Consider the following 16,571-nt stretch of genomic DNA (forward strand, 5'->3'; position numbering starts at 1 on the left):
ACACTTTTCCAAAGACATACAGATGGCCAACAGGCACATGAAAAAATGCTCAACATCACTAATCAGAGAAATACAAATCAAAACCACAATGAGATATCACTGCACACCTGTCAAAATAACTATCATCAAAAAGTCTACAAATAAATGTTGGCAAGGATGTGGGAAGAAAAGGAACCCTAGTACGCTGCTGGTGAGATTGTAAATTGGTGCAGTCACTATAGAAAACAGTACGGAGTTCCTCAAAAAACTAAAACAGAGAACTACCATATGATCCAGCAATTCCACTCTTGGGTATATATCTGAAGAAAACAAAAACACTAATTTGAAAAGATATACGCACCCCAATGTTCATAGCAGCATTATTTACAACAGTCAAGATATGGAAGCAAACTAAGTGTCCCTCAACAGATGAATGGATAAAGAAGTGGGAGATATATATATAAAATACTCCATTATACATACATACATATATATATGCATACATGTATTACATATAATGGAATATTACTCAGCCATAAAAAAGAATGCGGGACTTCCCTGGTGGTGCAGTGGTTAAGAATCCGCCTGCCAATGCAGGGGACACGGGTTCGAGCCCGGTCCGGGAAGACTGCACATGCTGCGGAGCAACTAAGCCCATGCGCCACAACTATTGAGCCTGTGCTCTAGAGCCCGCAAGCCACAACTACTGAGCCCGCACGCCAAACTACTGAAGCCCGCGTGCCTAGAGCCAGTGCTCCGCAACAAACAGAAGCCACTGCAATGAGAAGCCGGCGCACCGCAACTAAGAGTAGCCCCCGCTCGCTGCAACTAGACAAAGCCCGCATGCAGCAACAAAGACCCAATGCAGCCAAAATAAATAAATTTTAAAAATAAATTTATAAAAAATAATAATGATGATGAAATTTTGCCATTTGCAACAATGTGAATGAACCCAGAGGGTATTATGCTTAGTGAAAAAGGTCAAATATTCTACGTCATCACTTACATGTTGAATCAAAAGAATAAAACGAATGTATACAACAAAACAGAAATAGACTCACAGATACAGAAAAAAAGCTAGTGGTTACCAGTGAGGGGAGGGAAGTGGGGAGGGGCAAGATAGGGGTATGGGATTAAGAGATAGAAACTACTATGTATAAAATAAATAAGCAACGAGGATATATTGTACAGCACAGGGGAATATAGCCATTACTTTGTAATAACTTTAAATGGAGTATAATCTATGAAAATATTAAATCATTATGTTATACACCTGAAACTAATATAATAGTGCACATCAACTATACTTCAATTTTTAAAAATTTTAAATAACATTGAAGAAAAAAATTAGTACTCAAATCCAAAAATAAATAACGGCCCATTATCTCACAATAAGATATGCATATATAAAAAGAAATCTGATTCAGTCTTGTGATCTTCAGCACAGCAAATACTAGTGGCAGTATAACGCAGTTGTAAACAGCATAGACTCTGAAGGCAGACTACCTGAGTTCATAATCCTGGCCTTGGTACTTATTGTCCTTTGTACCCTTGGATAACAACATCCGTGCCTATCGGTTTCATCATTTGGAGTTACTATAAAAATTACATGAGTTAATATACATAAAATTCTTTAAGAAAAAATCTAGCACATACAAACTCAATTATCTATTATCATTATTATGCTGTTATCTTAGCTCAGGTTGCTATAACACAATACCATAAATTGGGTGGCTTATCAACAACAGAAATTTGTTTTTCACAGTTCTGGAGGCTGGAAGTTCAAGATCATGGTGCCAGCATGGTCAGGTTCTGGTAACAGCCTTCTTGCAGGTATCTTCATTGCTATCCTCACATGGTAGAAAACAGCTAGCCAGCTCTCTGGCTATTCTTATAAGGGCACTGATCCCATTTATGAGAGCTTCACATGCCTGATCCAATTACCTACCAAAGGCCTCACCTCCAAATACCATCACACTGGATGAGGGTTTCAACATAAGAATTTGGGGGGAACACAAACATTCAGTCCAAAGCAGCTGTTAAGCCTTCTATCTTTTCCTTTAAAATAGCTGAGAATACTGAAGCTCAAAAAATCTAACAACTTGCCAGAAGTCACAGAAGAAGTAAATTGTAAAGCCAGAAGAAAAACACAGGACTCCTAGTCAAGGAGCCCACTCGTCTTCACCATGCTAAACTTTATCAATAATTCTTTTTAGGTCTTCAGGTCTACTTTATGATAAATAAAGAAAACATGGTACCAAGATGAAAGAAATCAGAAAAAGGAAAATGAAAGGCATTTACATATTCAAGGATTAAGAAAAGAAAGGAATACCACAACAGTCAAGAGAGAACAAGGGTTTATGTTCATGTAAATAGAGGGAACAGGAAGGCAGTCCAGACAACTGCATTAAGAATACTAGACTGGAGATAACCATCAGGCTTTAATTTTCATTTAAGACATAAAGATACTGTTACTTGCATTTTTAAAAATTGCTTCTCTTTACATTAAAAGCTCTTCTCTCTTCAAAAATGTGTGAAATACTTTGATGTTTCACATATAACTCTGATGCTTACACATGGACAAAGAAGTAACATTTCAAAAATTTAATAAGGAAATTTTAGGGACGTCAACATATTTACCATCTGCATTTTAAAATCCTCTGAAGTTTCAACTTACGGGTCATGTTTCGTTTTTGACAAAACTTTAAATGTTTAAAAATCGTACTCACTATTTGACCATCTTAGGCATTTCCTTAGACAACCCAATGGTTACTTAAATACAAACTCTGTCCTAATAAAAATACTACCCCCCCTAAAGCCTCTAAATGAAAAAATACAGACATATCAGTTTATCAGGACACAAAATTATGTTTTGTAAGAACAGTATCTTTCAGAGTGTTTGTTAAACAATATCTGTCTCCCTGTTTAGACATACTCTGATTACAGCTGTTCTCTTTCTATAGGTTTCTCTCCTACAGTAGCAACCAACACATAGCTCAGGCCAAAATAAATATCAATATACTAACTGAAAGGCTCTGGTACTGGATATTTTATGGAACTATACTACAAAGGCAAATTGTTGAAGCTTTTACATGCTTTAAACTTAAAAGGTAAAAAGATAAACAGCAGGAAATAAATACAGAAAATATATGTCCAAAATGTACATTCAAGAACATACATAAAACAGAATTCTGTAATCAGAATTCTATATTTCTATACAGACTTCCATTATAAAACTGACAATATGGTCTTCAGGAAAAAAAGGGGGCTCTCAGAAATAAAGAAGTATTGCTCTAAGAACTATGAAACAAAGCAACAGAATAAAAGTCAGGCTTAATATCCAAAAGGAATTCCCAGTTGTCAACCCAACTAAGAATTCAAATTTCCAAAAATAATTCAAGTTCCAGGAACTTCAGAAGAAGAGAGCAAATGGTAGAGAAAGAAGACCACAATTCCTCAGCCCTTCAAGATATACATCCTTGCTAATGCTCTGGGTCAAACAATGTGGATTCTTCTCCTCTTCCTTCAAAATCTGGCAATAAATGCTAAACATGTTATACTCCACTTTTTCACACAATTAAAGTCCATGTGCTCAATATGTTATAAAAAGCAAAAGATGGAGGGGCAATAAGTGAGGTTCATTCCCTCTCAAATTTTTACATACATATCTCAGCCTTAAAACTCTATTACCAGAAGACTATGCCACGAATACTAAACTTTATCTTTTTAAATTTTGGTTTGTATAAAACCAAAAAGTGTTCTGACCTAAGAGTTCACTTCTAATTCTGCAGAGCTTAGTAACTGGAGTACTGAATTCCCTCTGCTGGCACCATAAATCTGCCTGACTAAATCCCGTTGCTGCTATACCTCATGGCTCACCCAATCCCAACTTAAACTCAGCTTGAGGTCCTTAGAGACTCTGTGTACAAAATAATTATTACATGGTTGGAAGCAGGAAAAAACATTTTGAGGATAATCAGGAAAATTCAATAATAATCAAAATGATTATCTTCAGTGAAAGGGAAGAGTTCTGTTATATAAAACCAGTCCTCAGTGGTGTAGACACAGAGTAAAGAGTACCAAATTAAAACTCAAGAGACCTGGATTCTCCCTCAGTTAGACAAGAGGTGTGCCCTAATTACAAAACAAACAAACAAACAAACAAAACCCCTTTTACTTAATTCCTAAAGTGCCCACCTCACTTAAGAGGTGTTGAGATCAAATAATAAGTCTGAAAGTGCTTTGAAAAAATAGAAAATGCTATCCAAATAAAATATTACCTTCATTACGGTTATACTTACTGTATTACTGGAAATGAACTTTTAAGATCTATATTTCTGACATAATAACCCCATCACACTAAATTTGTGATAAAGAGCTTTTACCCGTTCTACAGATCGTGCTCTCTTCTTTGGCCGAGTAGGCAGCGCATCTTCCTTCGGATTGGTGTCTATTGCCCAATAGGACCCCTAAAGGTAAAGAAATAAATTATATTAACAGTATTTTACAGGAACTCTGTAACATTAAAATGGACTTGCACAATCCTCTGCTTCAAAAGCAAACATTCTGCAGTTACAACAATGGAAAAGTAGCATGAGAAGAAATACTAGTTTTGAATGGAGAAAAGTAAAGAAAAAAAAGTCCATTTATAACTATGTTATTAAAGAGAGAAAAAGTCACAAGCTGAAGAAGCCAAGTCCAAGAAATCTGCCACAGCCAAATTAAAAAGGGAAATGATCAACTGAACACATTTAAAACATATATATATACTAATTCTTAATTGAACATATATGATAATTACAACAGCATATGACATTCAAGTCTAACAGAATTTTATTTTGTATGTAGTTTCTGCACCCTGGGACCTCACAAAACTAAACAGGTAAGGGAAACAATTTATAAAAACAACTTTCTTGACCACGTTTTATACAATAAGTGCAATGGTCTGTACATAAATCTTTTATTGCTTATTCTATCACAGTTAATTTTAACTATTTATCCTCTCTTACATTTTGATACAAGTTCTCAGACCACTCTTTCGAAAATACATACTGAGGACCTACTGTGTTCCAGGCACTCAGAAATTGTGACTCCCTTGAAAAATAACTTGAAAAGCATAGATCATATAGTTTGCACATATACAAATGAGACCAAAGCTCAGAAAAATAAAAGTGGTCTGTTCAACCAAGGATTTGAGAGTCAGGACCAGAATCAAGTTCTTTGCCTCTATCATTTCATTAATCTTCCTAGGCTGCTTTTACAGGCAATATTTGACAACAAGGGGAAATACAGTTTTCATCTATCAATTTTCACACTTTGTTCTTTCATGCATCTGTGCCTGTCCTACATACTTATCTCCTTGCCTATAACATCCACCTTACCACTGACAAACTCATATTCTACCTCCAAAACTTAGCTCAGATGTTATCTAAAGGAATCCTTCTCTGATCCTCCTACAATACTCAAGAATTCATCTCTCTCTCCCTCTGCAAGATCTCTATACTATTTATACATTTAGATGATTGTCTGCACTTAACATTACAATTTTATTTACAGGTCTGTATCCCTTCTAGGCTACAAGTTCCTTAAGTGTAGAAACTCATTCCTATATCCACAGTGCACGGTAGAATATCAGACACAGAGCAAGTACTCAATAAACATTTGTTAAAATGGCGGGGGGGGGGGGAGATGTTGAACAAATTGTGCCAAGAATGTCAGAATACAGGGTATAATGCCAGGCTTCCCCAGGTCCTAATCTAGGCAGTATATGAACTCAGCACTCACTTCACACACAGCCATACTGGGGCATTCTTCCATGTTATCTTTTCTGCATTTCAGCTAATGAACCTACCAGACCTGATGTAAACTTGCCAAGAACCATGTAAAATGTTAAGCACTAAAAATTAAAACAACAATTATGAGTATGGTTCAGGCTAGCAAGTTGCAAAATAAACAAAGCAGGAAAATGTGCTACACTCAGTTGTTGCTAAAGTTGACAGTGAAGCAGGAAGAAAAATACCCAAACTCACTGGACAACAGTTTAAAAACCACTGTTTATGGAAATGATAAATTTCAGTGTTTAGTTTGTTTTGCATGGTTGTGTATATTTGTATTAATCTGGGAAACCACTCACTGTCCAAACATTACATTGATTTATTAAACATTTTTTTATTAAACATTTTAATAAAACTACAAAAACAAATATGTATCTGTCCTTCCACACAAAATATAATCGGCTGTAGCTTATCACAAATAGATCAACAAAAGAGAAAAAAATCGTTCGTAAGCCTAACCCACCATTATGTACTTACAAAACCCTGAATGCCCATATATCCGAACAAAACTGTATTTCGAAAAGATACATGCACCCCTAATGTTAATAGCAGCACTATTCACAATAGCCAAGACAGGGAAACAACCTAAATGTCCACTGACAGATGAATGGATCAAGAAGATGTGTTATATATATACAATGGAATATTACTCAGCCATAAAAAAGAATGAAATAATGCCATTTGCAGCTACACGGATAGACCTAGAGATTATCATACTAAGTGAAGTTAAGTCAGAAAGAGAAAGACAAATACCATATGATATCACTGTTACGTGGAATCTAAAATATGACACAAATGAACTTAACTACAAAACAGAAACAGACTCATACAGAGAACAGATTTGTGGTTGCCAAGGAGGAAGTGGGGCAGGGGAGGATTGGGCTGGGAGTTTGGGACTAGCAGATGCAAACTACTATATATAAAATAGATAAACAACAAGGTCCTATCATATAACACTAGGGAACTATATTCAATATCTTGTAATAAACCACAATGGAAAAGAACATATATGTATAACTGAATCACTTTGCTGTACAGCAGAAACTAACACAACATTGTAAATCAACTATACTTAAAAAAAAAAAAACAAAAACAAACCTCTGAACGCTCAAATGCAAAAACAATTGAAATGATTCACAAAAGAAGTTGTAAAATCTTCCACCTAGTGGCTCTTGCTAACCTATTATCTGAGTTTCACCTGTGAACTTACCGGTTTGGATTAAATGACTTAAAACTTCCCTTCACAAATCAAAACTGCAAGATAACATTTGATACTCATTAGGATATCTATCATCAAAAAAACAGAAAATAACAAGTGCTGGCAGGGATGTGGAGAAACTGGAACCTTTGTGCATAGCTAGTGGGAATATAAAGTGGTACAGCTACTGTGGAAAATAGTATGGCAGTTGCTCAAAAAATTAAACATAAAATTACCGTATGATCTATCAATTTCACTTCAAGGTATATACCCAAGAATCAAAAGCAGGGACTTGAATAGATATTTGTACCCTCATGTTCATAGCAAGTTACTCACAATAGCTGAAACGTGAAAGCAACCCAAGTGTCAATCGATGGATGAACATATAAATATGGCACATACATAAAATGGAATATTATTCACTCTTTAAAAGGAAGGAAATTCTGACACAAGTATGCTATAACATGAGTAAACCCTGAAGACATGCTGAGTTAAACAAGTCAGTCAGAAAAAGGAAAATACTTTGTGATTCTACTTACATGAGGTACCTAGACAGTCAAAATTATAAAGACAGAAAGTAGAATGGTGGTTGCCAGGAGCTGGGGGGAGGGAGGATGGGGAACTATTGTTTAATGGGTACAGAGTTTCAGTTTGGGAAGATGAACAACTTCTGGAGATGGATGGTGGTGATGGTTGCACAACAATATTAATGGACTTAATGCCACTGAACCATACACTTAAAAACAATGACTACAACAGGGAGATCAACTCAATGCTTTGTGATGACCTAGAGGATCGGATAGGGAGGGTGGGAGGGAGGCTCAAGAGGGAGGGGATATGGGGATATATGTATACATACAGCTGATTCACTTTGTTGTACAGCAGAAACTAACACAACATTGTAAATAAAGCAATTATACTCCAATAAAGATGTGGAAAAAAAAAGTTAATCAGAAAAAAAAATGATTACAATGGTAAATTATATGTTATAAATATTTTACCACACACACGAAAAATCCCTTTCGGCTACCTTTAAAAAGCAGCTACTTTTTCTCTTCCATATTAAACAATATTTCTCACAGAAACTGAACTGCTTAAATACAGCCAATCAACAAACACACATTCCTTCCCAGAGTAGGGCCTACTCCTCTAGGCTTATGTGGAGCAAGTAAGAAACAAGAGTTTTCTGTTTTCTGGTTTTATTTTTTCAAGTCAACTTTACTGAAGTATATTTTTTTAAAAATAAAGTGCACCCATTTTAAGCATACAGTTAAAGGCGTTTTGACAAATGTATACATGCACGCAAGTAACACCAAAATCAAGATAAAGAACATTTCCATCACCCTAAAAAGCTCCTTTGTGTGACTCAACAAGCAACCCCTCTTCCTTTGCCCCCACATGTCCATCCCATACAACTACTCATCTGCTTCCTTTTACTATAGTTTAACATTTTATAAAATTTCATATAAATAAACTCAAACCGTCACACTATTTTCTACTACTATTAGCAATGTATGAATCCAGCTGCTCCATGTCTTTGCCAATACTTGGAATTTTAAGTCTTTTCAATTACAACCATCTTAGTGGATGTATAGTTGTACCTCAGTGATTTTTGTGTGCATTTCCGTAATAATGTTGATAGGCATCTTTGCAAGTGCTTATTGGCATCCATGTATCATCCTTTGTGAAGCAGTTATTCATAAATTTTGCCGCATGTTTTATTTGGGTTATAAGATTTTTTGTTGTGTTACAAGGATTTTTTTATACTTTTTAAATAGCAAGTCCTTTGTCAGAGATAGATACATAGTTAAGTTTCTGTGTAAGTGTGAGGTAAGGATCAATATAAATTTTTCTTCCACCAAGGTATACACTATTTCTTGAAAAGACTATGTCCTTTCCCCACTGAATTACACTGGCATCTCTACCAGAAATCAGCTGAATATATATGTGAGTCTACTTCTGAACTCTAGTCTGTTCCACTGATCTACATGTCTACCCTTGTGCTAATACCATTTTGTCTTGATTATTGTAGCTATATAGAAAGTCTTGAAATCAAGCACTGTAAGTCCTACAACCTTGGTTTTTTTCAAAATTGTTTTGGCTGGTCTAGGTCCTTCGCATTTCCACATGACTATGAGAAACAGCTTGTCAATTTCTAAAAAAAAAAAAAAGAAAAAAAAAGCAAGAAAAAAGAAGTCTGCTAGGACTTTTATTGGCATTTCATTAACTCTATAAATCCATTTGGGGAAGACTGACATCTAACAATATGTCCTCTTTTCCACAAACATGCTATATCTCTCCATTTACTTAGGTCTTGTTTTATTTCTCTTGGTAATGTTTTACAGTTTTCAGTAATTTACATGTCTGCATATATTTTGTTAAAACATATCCCTAAAGTATTTCATTATTTTGGATGCTATTGTAAATGAAATTGCTTTCTTTATTTTCCAACCATTAATTGGTAGCATAAAAAAATTATACTGACCTTGTATCTTGTGACTTTGCTAAACTCACTTATTAGTTCTAGTGGCTATTCCACAGACTCCTTAGGATTTTCTACATATGCAATAAAGTTGTTTGCAAACAAAGAAAATTTTACTTATTCTTTTTCAACCTGGATGTCTTCTATTTTTTTCTTGCCTTATTCCATTGGCTTGGACCTCTAACAGAATGTTGAATAACAGTGAATGCAAGCATTCATGTTTGTTCTCAATCTCAGAGAAAAAGCATTCAGTGTCTCACCATTAAATATGATATAAACTGTTGGTTTTTTATAGATGCCTTTAATCAAATAAAGGAAATTCCTTTTTATTCCTAGTGTGCTGAACGAGTGTCAAATTTTGTCAAACTTTTCTACACTTGAGATAACATGATTTTTCAGTTTTCTTCTACTCACATGATGAGTTAAATCAATAGGTTTTTAAATTTTAACCTGCATTGCATTGCTGGGACAAATCCCTCCTGGTCATGATGTATTCTCCTTTTCATATATCAATAAATTTGCTAATATTGCGTTAAAGATTATTGGGTCTATGGTCAAAGATTATTGGGTCTATGCTCACAAAGATATTGGTCTGTACTTTTCTTATTATTTCTTTGCCATCATAGCGACAGTGACCTCATGAAATGAACTGAAAACTGTTCCTTCATCCACTTTTTTTGGGGGGACGGGGGGAGTGGCGGTAAGAGTTTCTGTAAGACTGGCATTGCTTTTTCCTTAAGTATTTTAGCTTCTTGTTTCATTGCTTTTTGTTTGTTCATTTTCTTTTATTGATTTCCCTTTATTATTTCCTTTTTTCTACTTACTTTGGACTCACCTTGCTCTTATTTTTCTAACTTCTTAAGATACATGCTTAAGTAATTGATTTTGGACCCTTCTTATTTTTCAAATAAAAGCATTTAAATTTTGAAATTTTCTGCTTTCATCACTCAGCTCAAAATATTTTCTAATATCCCTTATGATTTCTTCTTTGACCCAGAGGTACTTTAAAACTATATTAATTTCTAAACTTTCGGGATTTTCTAAGTATCTTTTTGTTTTTTATTCCTAATTTAATTCTGCTAGTCAGAAAACATACATCTATAAAATTTCATCATTTAGAAGGGATTAATATCAACTTAACAGCTCATATAACTCAACATCAAAAAAAAAAAGAAACCCCAATTAAAAAATGGGCAGAAGACCTGAATATTTTTCCAAAGACATACAGATGGCCAATAGGCACATGAAAAGATGCTCAACTTCACTAATCATCAGGGAAATGCAAATCAAAACCACAACGAGCTATCACTTCACACCTGTCAGAATGGCTATCGTCAGAAAGACCACAAGTAACAAATGTTGGAGAGAATGTGGAAAAAAGAAAACTCCTGTACGCTGTTGGTGGGATTGTAAACTGGTGCTGCCACTGTGGAAAACAGTATGGAGGTCATCCCAAAAAGCTAAAAATAGAACTACCATGTGATCCAGCAATTCCACTCCTGGGTATATATGTATTAAAAAAAATGAAAACATTAATTCAAAAGATACATGCACCCCAATGTTCATAGCAGCATTATTTACAATGGCCAAGATATGGAAGCAACCTAAGTGCCCATCAACATAGAAATGGATAAAGAAGAGGTGGCATACATACACAATGGAATACTACTCTGCCATAAAAAAAAGAATGAAAGTTTGCCATTTGCAACCACATGGATAGACTTGGAGGGTTATTATGCTTAGTAAAATAAAACAGAGAAAGACATATACTGTATTTTATCACTTATATGTGGAAACTAAAAAAATAAAACAAACTAGTAAATATAAAGAAAAAGAAACAAACTCACAGATATACAAAACAAACTAACGGTTACCAGTGGGGAGAGGGAAGTGAGGACGAGCAAGACAGGGGTAGGGGTTTAAGAGGTTGGAACTACTATGTATAAAATAAATAAGCGGGCTTCCCTGGTGGCGCAGTGGTTGAGAATCTGCCTGCTAATGCAGGGGACACGGGTTCGAGCCCTGGTCTGGGAAGATCCCACATGCCACGGAGCAGCTGGGCCCGTGAGCCACAACTACTGAGCCTGCGCGTCTGGAGCCTGTGCCCCGCAACGGGAGGGGCCGCGATAGTGAAAGGCCCGCGCACCGCGATGAAGAGCGGTCCCCGCACCGCGATGAAGAGTGGCCCCCACTTGCCGCAACTAGAGAAAGCCCTCGCACAAACCGAAGACCCAACACAGCCAAAAATAAATAAATAAATAAATAAAGTAGCTATACAATTAAAAAAAAAAAAAAGAATTTGACTTCTATTAAAAATAAATAAATAAATAAATAAATAAATAAATAAATAAATAAGCTACAAGGATATATTATACAGCACAGGGAATATAGCCAATATTTTATAATAACTATAAATGGAGTATTACCTTTAAAAATTGTGAATCACTGTGTTACACACCTGAAACTTATATACCACATCAACTACACAATTAAAAGACTGTGGATTTGTTGATTTCTCTTTTTAGTTCTGGTAGTTTTTGTTTGGTTTTTTTGAAGCTCTACTTTTGGGCACATACATTTATAATTCTTAGATGTTCCTGATCAATTGATCTTTTCTTCTGCTGTATGCAATATTCTGTTAAGGCCATTCAGTGAACTATTCATTTAGTTATTGCATTTTTCAGCTCTACAATTTTCATTTGGTTCTTTTTATAGTTTCCATCTCTGTATTCAAATTCCCTATCTCTTCATTCATTCATTATTAGAATATGTTTTATTTTAATTCTTTCAACATATTTATAATGGCTGTTTTTAAATTTGTGTCTGCTAAATCCACTATCTGGGCCACCTGTTCCACCTGATTCAGGAGCTAACTCCAACTCTTATCTAAGCCATACTGACATCAATCTCTTTAACTTCCTTCACTTCAAGGCAAGCTCCCCATAAAGGTTTCTCTAAGTAATATACAATGCTAAATTCCAACAAAAGTACTACAGGCATACCTCAGAGATACCACAGGTTCGGTTGCAGACCACTGCAATAAAACGAATACCGCAATAAAGCAAGTCATGAATTTTTTAGTTTCCCAGTTCATATAAAAGTTATGTTTACACTATACTGTATTAAGCGTGCAATATCATTATGTCTAAAAAAACAATGTTATATACCTTAATTTAAAAATACTTCACTGTTAAAAAATACTATCCATCATCTGAGCCATCAACTAGTCATAATCTTTTTGCTGGTGGAGGGTCCTGCCCCAATGTTGATGGCTGCTGACTAATCAGGGTAGTAGTTGCTGGTAGCTGTGGCAATTTAATAAAATAAGAGAAAGTTTGCCACGTCAATTGATTCTTCCTTTCATGAACAATTTCTCTGTAGCATGCAATGCTGTTTGATAGGATTTTACCCACAGAATTTCTTTCAATAGTGGAATCAATCGTCTCAAACCCTGTTGCTGTTTTCTCAACTAAGTTTATGTAATATTCTAAATCTTTTGCTGTTGTTTCAACAATCTTCGTCTTCACCAGGAGTAGATTCCATCTCAAGAAACCATTTTCTTTGCTCATCCCTAAGAAGCTACTCCTCAACCATTAAAGTTTTGTCAAGAGTTTGCAGCAGTTCAGTCCCATCTTCAGGCTCCACTTTTAATTCTAGTTCTCTTGCTGTTCCCACTCCACATCTGCAGTTACCTCCTCCACTGAAGTCTAGAACCCCTCAAAGCCATCCATGAGGGTTGGAATCAACTTCTTCCGAACTCCTGTTAATGCTGATGTCTGACCTCTTCCAGTGAATCCATGAGTGTTCCTAAAAGCATACGGAATGCTGAATCCTTTCCAGAACACTTTCAATTTCCTTTGCCCAGATCCATCAGAGGAATCACTATGGCAGCTATATCTTTATAAAATATATTTCTTAAATAGTAAGGTTTAAAAGTCAAAATTGTTCGTTGATCCATGGGCTGCACCATGGATGCTGTGTTATTAGCAGGCATGAAAACAACATTAATCTCATTGTACATCTCCACCAGAGCTCTTGGGTGACCAGGTACAATTTCAATGAGCAGTAATAGTTTGAAAGGAATCTTTTTTTCTGAGCAGTAAGTCTCAACAGTGGGCTTAACATATTCAGTAAACCATGTTGTTAGCAAATGTATCTTGGTGGTCAGAATGTTAAATGAGCACTGGCTTCAACTTAAACCCACCAGTTACATTAGCTCCTAACAAGAGAGTCAGCCTGTCCTTTGAAGCTTTGCAGCCAGGCAGTGACTTCTCTTCTTTAGCTATGAAGGTCCTAGATGGCATCTTCTTCCACTAGAAGGCTGTTTTGTCTACACTGAAAATCTATTGTTTAGTGTCACCATCATAATGAATTATCTTAGCCAGATCTTCTAGATAACTTGCCGCAGCTTCTGCATCAGTACTTGCTGCTTCACCTTGCACTTTGATGTTATAGAGACAGCTTTGTTCCCTAAACCTCACGAACCAATCTCTGCTAGCTTCAAACTTTTCTTCTGCAGCTTCCTCACCACACTCAGCCTTCATATAACTGTAGAGAGTTAGGGCCTTGCTCTGGATTAGGCTTTGGCTTAGGGGAATGTTGTAGCTGGTTTGATCTTCTATCCATACCACTAAAACTTTCTCCATATCAGTAATCTCGCTCTTTTATCATTTGTATGTTTAGTGGAGTAGGACTTTTAACTTCAAGAACTTTTCCTTTGCATTCACAACTTGGCTAAATGTTCAGCACAAAAGGCCTAGCTTTTGGTCTATCTCAGCTTTCGACATGCCTTCTTCACTAAGCTTAATCATTTTTAGCTTTTGATGTAAAGTGAGAGATGTGCAACTCTTCCTTTCACTTGAATACTTGAGGGCCACTGTAGGGTTATCAGCTTGCCTAATTTCAATATTGGTGTGTCCCAGGGAATAGGGAGGCCCAAGGAGAGGGACAGAGAAATGCAGGAAAGTCCGGTAAGTGTAACAGTCAGAATACAAACAACATTTATCAATTAAATTTGCAGTCTTATGTGGGCATGGTTCATGGTACCCCAAAACAAGAGTAACATCAAAGATGGCTGATCACAAATCACCATCACAATTATAACAATAATGGGAAAGCTTGAAATATTGCAAGAATTATCGAAATGTGACACAGAGACGTGAAATGAGCAAATGCTGTTGGGAAAATGGTGCCCAACAGACTTAACACAGGGTTGCCACAAACCTTCAATTTATTAAAAATGCAGTATCTGCAAAGCACAATAAAATGATGTATGCCTATACAATATTTAAAAGGTCATGTGATATCCTGAAGAGAACATCTATTAACCCATAGACCTGGATTCAAATCCCAGATCTGATTCGATAACCTCGGACAAGTTACAAAACCTTTGATCCACTTTCCTCATATCTCTTTCATAGAGTTATCATGACAATCAGCCCTAAGTGTACACCAGGAAAACTAGTCATCAGTATTTATTTACCACCTGTGTCCAATAGACACTTCTTGTTTATAGTTAAGTCATTTTGCAAATAATTTACAGAATAAATAATAAAAGGATTGTGGGGAAAAACCTTGTATGAGATATTTCAGTAGGAATTTAAACATAGCAAACCCAAATTTTCTATATTTTATATATATAATACATATTTAAAATAGTCAATTTTTCTGGTTTTGAAGGTATGTATATCAAATGGTCAGTATCTTTTGAATGTAACTGTCACACATGAAACTAAAACATCTATCTTGTAAATACTGATTCCAGATTTCCAATCTCTAAAATGTTCTACTTTATTACTTGTGGGTTTTTCTTCCTTATATTTTGCTATCAAAAGGCAATGCTGATTCCAGATTATAAATATATATTTAATAGATTCTAGCATATTATTAATTCTTGTTCTTCTTCTACTTTTCAAAATGCAATACATTTGCAATTTTTGATGGCTCAGAATTTTGTTGAAGGATGGCCACCTCTGCTCCATAACTGCAAAAAACATTTTCATATTTGGTTTATAAATCCCAAATAGAATGATGAATCCAATTAATGCTTTCATTTCTATATCATTTATTTCCTTGTAAGCACTTTTGTTTACACATCAGACTTCAGGATCTGTCCACTTATGAACCATATCAAGTGAATATTGGTGCACAAACATCATAAAAGATGAAAAATACTGTAACATGACTTCCTAGGAAAAAATGGGATGATTCAGATTCTAGTCACAAAGTACTGCATGATGAAGACCTTCTTGTTGAATGACTAAATGGATGAGAATAGCATGTATCTTTTTGTCCTTAGAAATATATCACTAACTCAGTATTTCTTGGGTTTGGGAAAACTAATCTATAACATCATCCACTCAATTTCACCATCATAATTAGAGTGATGCTGTCTGTATTTAACTTCTGATTCTACTGATAACAGTAAACAATTTTCCTCTATCAATTTTCATCTCTTTGTCACTATGAGCAGAAAAAAAATACCTACACTCTCAACTATGTTCAATGAAAACTAAAAGGGAAAAAAACAAAAAAAGACTAGACTTAAATGGCATCTACAGACTTTTATTATACCTTCTTGAACGATGCAATACTTTGGGCAATACAATAAGAAAACTGAAGGATAATAGTGATAATTTCGTTACTTCATTGTCCTTCTACATCATTCAATCATTCTGCTATATTCTTGTTATTTTAGTAGTTGGGCATGATGGAGAATAACTGATGGGTAATGATGAAATAATTCTTAAGATGATGATAAATTTTCTAACTGTGCTTTGGAAGACTTCTTTTTAAAGAATAAAAGTCATAAAGTAATAATCTTAACAAATTAGAACTACTCAAAATACATACTCAAAAACGAAATTGGCGGGGGGGGGGGGCTTCCCTGGTGGCGCAGTGGTTGAGAATCTGCCTGCCAATGCAGGGGACACGGGTTCGAGCCCTGGTCTGGGAAGATCCCACATGCCGTGGAGCAACTAAGCCCGTGTGCCACAACTACTGAGCCTGCGTGTCTGGAGCCTGTGCTCTGCAACAAGAGAGGCCGCGATTGTGAGAGGCCCGCACACCGCGATGAAGA

General features: G+C 35.6%; 1 protein-coding gene across 5 annotated transcripts in view; it reads right to left on the bottom strand.

Annotated features, from left to right (window-relative positions):
• Nucleotides 1-16,571, bottom strand: part of FOXJ3 (forkhead box J3) — a 129,563-nt gene that overhangs the window by 49,386 nt on the left and 63,606 nt on the right. For all 5 annotated transcript variants that reach the window (XM_057553155.1, XM_057553158.1, XM_057553140.1 and 2 more), the window contains one exon: nucleotides 4,365-4,448. In XM_057553155.1, coding sequence (XP_057409138.1) covers nucleotides 4,365-4,448 — 84 coding nt within the window. The remainder of the gene's footprint in view (nucleotides 1-4,364; nucleotides 4,449-16,571) is intronic.

The sequence above is a fragment of the Balaenoptera acutorostrata genome, chromosome 1 (assembly GCF_949987535.1).
Source record: "Balaenoptera acutorostrata chromosome 1, mBalAcu1.1, whole genome shotgun sequence".
Taxonomy (NCBI): Eukaryota; Metazoa; Chordata; class Mammalia; order Artiodactyla; family Balaenopteridae; genus Balaenoptera; species Balaenoptera acutorostrata.